Genomic DNA, 8,797 nt, shown 5'->3' on the forward strand with positions numbered 1-8,797 from the left:
TACATGTTAACATCATCCTGTCATCAGGCCCTCTTCATTTTTAGGGGAAATGCACTGATTATCCCACTTTGGCAGGGTTTAACCACCAACAACAACCCAACTCTCAGGACAACATTAAGCTGCCAATGTACGACTTTCAAAGTCACAACTTCCCAAACGTAAAGCAATGGTGACCGCTCCGCCCGTGAAAGACAAAGATATCCCTCGTGAAGAAGACCCAAAATGGCTGATAATCGTCAATGTTACTGACAGTTCAAGTCGGGGTCGTTGAGCCAGGTCCAGATCTGGATCATCTCCTGCGGGGTCCTGCTGTGCACCAGCATCAGGCTCTTATAGGCGCAGGGGTTGCTCCTGTACTTCTCCTCGATGTCAAAGGTCCTGAACCCCTTGTGTTTCTCAGGGGCCAAGCCCAGCTTTCTAAGGCACATGCCCGTGTACACATCATCAATGGGGTAGAGCGCCACGCGCTGCGACACAGCGTGCAGACGCAGTGCCAGGTCCCCGGAATACAGGTACCCCCCTCCCCCGGCATAAGCCGGGTAGGTTCCCACAAACATGGTCTCGGGGATGAAGTACTTGACCTTCTTGTCGCGGTGCGGCCCCGCGTTTGTGATCACGTCCCCCACGAAGAGGTTGCGGGCCCGCTGCCCCGAGAGGCCCTTCAGGAAGTCCAGGATGCGGAAGGTGTTCACGAACACGTCGTCGTCTCCCTTGAAGATGAACTGAGCCCCGGGGCAGCGGGTCTTCATCCAGTCCAGGAACAGCACCTCTTTGACGGTCAGGTTGAAGAACGAGTCCCGGTAGTCCCACTGGACGATGTCGTTGTGTTTGGCGCTCTCGTAGCGGAGCATCTCTGACAGGTCTGGGTGGTGGTCCACGGCCGTGGCGTTTCCCAGCAGGAACACCGTGGCGACGGTGCGGTTGGCCAGGAGACCGGCGCGGCCCCAGGACTGGCGAATGGCCTGGCGACGGTCGAAGTGCGGAGCGAGGGATTTAACGGCCAGAAGAAGGAAAGGAGTCTCCCGACAGATGTGAGGCTGGTCCACCACGAGGGGGTAGGAGCGGCAGCGCATGTAGAGGAGGAAGTCCTTGAAGCGGCCAGGTAGGGAGTTGTAGTCTTTGACCTGAGTGGTAACCCTGAGGTCAGGCTGGCAGGGGTCAGGGTTCAGGCCTGTGTCATTGAGCCAGTCAGGCATTGCACCGTTCACCACACTATAATTGGCGGCAAGGATGGGATTGTGCTGGAGGTCCAGTCTCTGCTGTTGGCGGTTCCAGTAGGCCTGGCTGGGGGCCAGCTTTGCCCAGAAGCGTTTGGAGGGTATATTGACCTTATTGCGGCTGGTCTTGGCCTGGCCTCCACTGCGAGAGACCAGGATGAAGATGAAGAGATTGACCATCATCACTGTCACCAGAACCTTCATCTTCCTTCGCAGGCTGGCCATCTCACCCTCACCTACACAGGACACAGAGAGAGGGAGAAACATGTAATACCACACGCGCATGTGCACACACACACACACACACACACACACACACACCGTTGTTCCTCAAGGAAACTTCATGGAAATTTCCCCTCAGTTCATGGTAATGTAAGAAACTGTGAGGAATTCTTTTTTCTCAAAAAAAGAATTCACTGTTCAAGTAAATACAAATGTCCAAAGCTTCAAGGAGGAATGTAAACTACTGAAATAGTATACTTCACAATATGTTTAAATTGTGCAAGATTTTCTTAAAAGTGTCATTTGGTACAGTCTAAACATCTGAATGGGAATATTTGAAGTACACAGACAGTCTTCTAGCCTAGAATGAGAAGTTATTTAAAGACATTTTGAAGCAGCAAGCATGTGCTCCTCATTCCAGAGCCCTCATGATAGCAATCACTGCCTCAATGTCAAGAGACAACATGGTAAAACAAAGATTACACGATTGAAGAATATATTGTACACTGTTTTTTAGGACCCAAAAAGATCATGATCATTCACTATCAAAGGCACTTTACCATCATCAGTGGTGTTTGAATAATCACAGCACTGTGTGCCAACCTCATCATCACAGTTAGAGACAACACGTGAGAACGCACGCAGACACACACGCACACGTACACACACACGCACACACACACTGCCCGCAGCTACCAGTCCCAAACAAGCTCCATCATTCTGCAGGTCCTTATCAAAATAATGAATCACATTCCATTTGTGTGACTCAACTAATTGCGTAAAGGTTGATTGTGAAGGTGGAATCACAGCCCCACAGATGTATGAACATACTACAAGCTATTGTCTCTGGCTCCAGTTCCAATCAAAGACATTTAAAACCATTACAACGCCATTCTGCTTTCACTTGCTATAACACTATAAGCATATTATTGTATGAACTGCCTGCAAGTCTCTTGTAAGCCTGTGTGCAAACTGACCTCCCTGTAAACACAAAAATGGCCTAAGTCAGATGATTGTTTGCATTAAAGCAAAGGTGATATGTTGTTGACATATTATGCTGCATAGTGAACAGATGATAAGGGTTGACCTGTATCATACGATCGGCAATAGTTTAGCTTTAATAAGGAAGCACAACAGTGTCTCTCTCTCTAACACACACAACAGTGTCTCTCTCTCTAACACACACAACAGGTCTACACGGTCATTTTAAGCTGTCAGCCAGCCCGCTACGACCACGGGAAGTCATGTTAAATTGAAGTTAAAACACAACGAGACTGCTAAGCTAACATCGCTAATCGCTAACTCCCTCACACAGACAGAGAGAGAGACGTTCAGCCACCCAGGATCGAGCCCCACGTGAGCCACCTTGAAGAAAAGTAGTAGGACAACTTGGAACAAACTGGCCAGCGCAGACTGAGAGAACAATACTGCCATTCAGCCTTGTGGGGGCTTCTCTTCAGGTTTCTCCTCTTGGCATTTATTGCAGCTCCCCTGTTCGGATAACATTCAAATTACCCTCCATCTCTCCCTCTCCTTTTTTGTGTCTGTATTAGTTCTCCTTTCAGAGGCCTGATCCTCCACATTCAAGACAATCTTTTGTCTCTCTCTACGTTTCACACATGCATCACCTTGTCTTTTTGTAGCCTGCTAGTCACTACTATTGCTCACTCTAGTCATCGAGATCCATTATATATATATAGCCTAGACCTACCACCAGAGTGAGGTTAAACTGAGTGAGTCCATGTCTCTCGCATTCATTCCTCATTTGCTTTCATTCCTAATCTGAGTATAGTTTTCCCACTGAGTCTTAATCTTAGAGAAATGTGTGTCTTGCAATGTTGAGATAGCTCAATACTGTAGATACTAGCTATTCTGGCTTTGTAGATAAGCCCTTGCAACAGTATAAAGTCCGATGTCGAGACAGTGGGGAAGTGGGGAATTTACCAAATGTGTGGCTTACAAAATTGAGGGCTAACCCTAAACCTATAGTTAGCTATAGGCTAGTAAGCTAGAGTTAGGGAACACTTGCGATGTCCCTTGAGAGACCCTGTGACAAGTGGTCATAAAACAGATGCCTACAGTTCATTTCTGACAAAGGAATGGCACAAAATGGCACATTTTGCCATCTGAAATGTAACAATTCTAAGCTGGCAAAGGCAAAAAACAGAATGCACAATCCTGATGACTCTGGAGGGAAAAGCAAATGAAGCGGCAAAAACTGGATGTTCAAAAGTGCTTATTCTGTGAAAGTGGCATAGATTACGGTGTTCTCCATAAAGTGTCAACATTTGATGCTGCCCAAAATATCCGAGCCATGATTACTGAATTAAATAACACTAATCTTATGACTAGGATAGTTGGAGGAGATTTAATGGCACTTGACATCTACCATGTCTAGTCAGGCTGAGAAATCGCCACCGTCGTCTTACTCATTGGCATGCCAATCTCCAGAAAACATAGATGAGAAAATGAATGAGTCACAAGCTTTCATAGAACTAATGAACTACATTCAGAAATCTGTGGACTCTGGAGTTCTTCTCTTCAAGCTGTCCGAGATCCACTCTCCATATGTGAATCGACTTGAGGAACTGGGGATCAAGAAACTAGTCAACAAGACCAAGCTGAAAGCCAGACCAAGCCAGTAGTCTCGCATAGCCAGACCTATCTCTCCACACTTCGCTTCGCACTGACGAAAGTAAGCAAGTTGAAACGGTGGCAAATATAATTGCTGAGTGTTCTGACAGAGAAAGTTGGTTCAAATTGGTCGTTATTAATGTGACTAGAAAGTGTCTGAGAGGAGGATAGAGAGGGAGAGAAGGAGAGAGAGAGCAGGATGGTGTCGGCACACCAGAGAGAGAGAGCAAGAACCAGGTGAGAAAGTGGACAGGTAGTCAAGACCACATAAGTAAGTAGCCTTGAGAACTGATGGTTCTCGAGCCTAATGGCCCATAGGGCAGGAGCCTCCATCTCCTGTTTCCGTAGCGTGAGGCGGCTTGATGTACAAGTACACCCCCTGGACATGACGCTGGTATGTCGCAGGGTCTTACCCCCAATCCAACCTTTAATGCTGAGTTATCTTCACCGAGGGTGGGGGGGGGGTCTATGCCACAGTCCATGCCAAACCCCCCCAAGGCAGCAAACCTAGGGGAAACACTAGCCATCGGTTTGGCACCGGTATCGGATAAAACCCAAACGATACCCAACCGTAAGTATGATGGAAGAAACACAGTTCTAATTTTCAAGGAAGGAATGACAAATATGTTAAAGGAAGCCCTAAAGTGAATTTGTAATGAAAATGCTTATCCTGGCAAAAGCTGCAACGATTATCATAAATGACATATTCAACCATCCAGGCTTCAAATTCACGGGTTCCTTTCCGACAAAATGTCAAGATAACTCACTGCCTTCAAGTCTAATGTCTTTTTTCTCCATGGTGATGAATGGTTCAAACTTGAAAAATCAAGACAAATGTGACTCTCAGGCTTGCCTCACTATTGGACATTGCATCGTTTACAGCACAAAAAAACAGGCAACTCCTACTGCAGGGAAGACCAGACACACTCTGGAACGTGAACCACCACTCCCCATCTACATTGGCATCAATGTACAGTACAGGCCAAAAGTTTGGACACACCTTATCATTCAATGTGTTTCCTTTATTTTCATGACTATTTACATTGTAGATTCTCACTGAAAGCATCAAAACTATGAATGAACACATGTGGAATGATGTGTAAAAGTGTGAAATAACTCTAAATATGTCTTATATTTTAGATTCCTCAAAGTAGCCACCCTTTGCTTTTTTGTTGTTAATAAAATATTGTTTTGTTGTTGTTAATAAAATATATAATAATAATAATAAATATATATATATAATAACATATTATTATTAACACATATTATATTTAATATTATTATTATATATTTTAACAACAAAAAAGCAAAGGGTGGCTACTTTGAGGAATCTAAAATATAAGACATATTTAGAGTTAGTTCACACTTTATTGTTAAATACATAATTCCTATGTGTTCATTCATAGTTTTGATGCCTTCAGTGAGAATCTACAATGTACCAAATAGTCATGAAAATAAAGGAAACGCATTGAATGAGAAGGTGTGTCCAAACTTTTGGCCTGTACTGTACATGCACAAACCAGAAGCAAGAAACGTGTCCAGCAGTTATACCCTATGGGTATAAGCATTTCGTACGACAGGATTATCCAAATTGAAGACTGGCTTACTACTTTTACATGTGAACACTTTGAAGCAGATGGTGTTGTGGCTCCTGCTTGTCTCTGGAAAGCGCTGTTCACAGTCGGTGCCCTTAACAACCTCGACCACAACCCAAGTTCAACTACTTCTGTGACCTCATTTCATGGGACTGGAATCAGCCTGTTTCAGTTGCCAACCAAGAGTGAGCCGGGTGTGAATAGACCACCCGTTACGGTACCACCTTCTGAAAAAAAAAAAAAGACAAAAAAAGAAAAGAAAAAAGTGCTCTTCCTGACAGTTTGACAGTTACACCTCTGTCCCAGCTGTAGCTTTGAAAAATATGTCTGTTTCTGTGCCAGAGTGTGATATATATCCAGGTAGGCGGGGCTTGTTGGATGGTGCAAGAGCAGAGGAACACAATGGGAATTTGGCGATGCAGATGACGGGCAGTGTATCAAGCAGGTGATCTGGGCGACCAGCACACAAATCAGGGTCATGGGTGCCAGTTTGGCTGACAATTCCAGAGGTCTCCAGAGCATGCAGAGAGCTGATCAAATGCTCTTGTAAAGGGGACTGTTCCATCTGCAAATGTGGCAATGCAAATCTGGACTGCTCACCACCACGTTGCAAGTGCAATTGTAACAAATAATAGACAACATGGGGTTCCCTGGTGGCTCCCTGGACTACCATAAAGGCTGGCCCTTATAACAGCGACATGGGTTTTGAATCCGGCCTATAGTCTGTGCTGCATGACTCCCCCTCTCTCTCTCCCCCACTTTCCTCACTCTCTCACTATACGATCATTTTAAAAGCTGAAACCCCCCCCCCCCCCCCCCCCCATTTCTAAATACATGACATGTAACACACTTAAATAATGTCAAAGTAAATCTAAGATACATGTAAAAGTAATTTGATCATCTTATGATGCTTAGGGACTTGAAAATAGCAGGGTTTTTCCACATATTTCATTGATATTGATAGTCTTGCAATTTCATGTTTTACACAGACATTGTCCAGGGGCTCCACGGCTAAAATTATATGATAGACCCTAAGGAAACATCATGCAAAAAAATCGTGCTTTTATCCGCCCAGTAATGGTAATTTCAATAGCAGTGAGAGGGGAGGCTATGGTCTTTGCTCTCAGATAGGCTTTTTTTATACCGTTAAACCGTCTCCAAATAATACAGAGGTTTACAGTTTACCGTGGGATTCAAAATCACATTGTTGTATGGCTTTGACAGAGCCACCAATTTCAAATGATGAAGCCCTATGATTTTTTCCGCGAACCTGCTCGAACACTTTCCATGAGCAGTGCTAAAATAAATAAAAACAGCTGTAGACGGGATGGGAACGAAGAGATCGGAGACCTAGTTTGCAAGTAAAAGCACACAATGCGTGAGTTTAACCTCCTTCTACAACAAGCACGTGCTCATTCAAACACCCAGTGCATAAATGATCCGTCACCGCCTCACCGCGTCTTTTTAGACAGGTCATTTATTTGACAAAGTACATTGTTGACAAAAATCGCTTTCATAGAATCTTCAACCACACACTCTTAAGGCGTTTATTATATATTGGCCTAGCAATTTCTGATGGTGTTCTGTTGTGATGACATTTAAAAAATAATATATATGTAATTTAAAAATATATTTTCAGAGACCACAGACCATAAAACCGTCCAACCCTACTCTCAGGTGCTAGTTTTAATAAGGAGATGACTGGCTCTACCACTGTTCCCTCTCCATCACTTTCTGCTCAATCAGTTCCATCACTCATGTCTCTCTACCTATTGCATGTGCCCCCCCCCCCCCCCCTCTATTTTCAGCTCATCTGCCTCCTAGCAACACTTCTGCACCAGTGCCTCTGAGTCTCCAGTGCTTCCTCTTTCCCACTTTCTCTTGCTCAATCTGTCTCTACCTCTTTCCCACCTCTCTCACTCAATCAGTATAGCGCTCTGCCACCCTTCTCTTTTCCTCTTCACTCAATGATATTAATAACGTCACAATAAAATCACAAGAACACACAAAGAAACTCTTTCTCTCCTACACAGCTCGAAAGAAACCTGTTCGTATTAACCTCAAAACATAGGTACGGAGAGTGGGGGTTGGCTTTCAGTGAGGAAACAGAACAACATGTTGACAAGCTCACCACTCAATGTCTGCGTATTCACAGACTTGTAGGAGAGATAGCTACTGAATGGTCTTTTAACAAAAAGCAAGATTACGGTACACAGACTGATAATTTTACAGTTGATGAAATCAACTATTTCTTAAAGGTGCATTATGCCAATTTTCCACATGTGAATAGCTCTTAAAGCCACAATCTGGAATTTGTTTTTCAGCAAAGTAGCTCTGCCACTTGTTTTGTTAGACAACTGAGGGATAGCACTGTACAGGGACTGACTGTCCATTACCTTCATGTGAGTTATAAACCTATCTTGTACTGTACTACGACTGCTTTTAAAAAATAAAAATAAAATGTTTTATTGTGTCTAGAAATCATAATTGTGTTGGAGTAATACGACCTTATATTTGCGATGATATCAGGGATATTTGCAGAAATGTTGCACTTGCCTGCTTCAAGCTTGGATTCAATGGTAACTACCCCATTAGCCTGTCCTGTGATCTATTATTCATCAACCAGAGATAAATCAATCCACCTAAATCAATCACATTGATCTTGTGCTCAGCCACTCAATTGCAGGGTGGAAAGACTCTCTTTATCTAAAACATTGGCTCAATGATTGGTTTGATTTAACCGGTTTAAGATGTTTGGTTGGCTGAGGTGACTGTTTTACACGTGGGTGGGATGTGGATAACCAATGACAACAGCATGTTACCTAGCAAGGGAGTGTCTCAGGTGTGTAGGGGTGTGTTTTTGTATTTACCTGTGCAGCTGAGTGTGTCTGCAGGGGGTGTCCTCTCTGTCTTGTCTCAGCTCTTACCCCATACTGAGCTCTACCTTGGGGAGCAGCAGCCAAAGGGATGCGAGGTAGGAGGTCGGGGGTGTGGCAACAATCTGTATGCAAAGAGACAAACTGTGTCAACAACATCTCACGAGATCCATGCTAAAATAGCTAGGCACTAGGAACTAAATCTTTCTCAAACATAAGCACACACAGGAACACACAGTTGCCCTTATCCCTT

The 8,797-nt window shown here is 44.2% G+C and overlaps 1 protein-coding gene across 1 annotated transcript; it reads right to left on the minus strand.

Moving 5' to 3' along the window:
* Positions 1–242: 242 nt before the first annotated feature.
* On the minus strand, positions 243–8,576 carry b3gnt2b (UDP-GlcNAc:betaGal beta-1,3-N-acetylglucosaminyltransferase 2b; the record flags this gene model as incomplete). The annotated part of the gene is made up of 2 exons (XM_080549145.1): positions 8,539–8,576; positions 243–1,453 (listed from the first exon to the last, which is right to left on the minus strand). The coding sequence occupies exon 2, from the start codon at positions 1,440–1,442 to the stop codon at positions 243–245; it is 1,200 nt and encodes a 399-aa protein (XP_080405271.1). The 5' UTR covers positions 1,443–1,453; positions 8,539–8,576.
* Positions 8,577–8,797: the final 221 nt, after the last annotated feature.

Source organism: Nansenia antarctica (assembly GCF_963989245.1).
Source record: "Nansenia antarctica genome assembly, chromosome: 19".
Lineage (NCBI taxonomy): Eukaryota > Metazoa > Chordata > Actinopteri > Argentiniformes > Microstomatidae > Nansenia > Nansenia antarctica.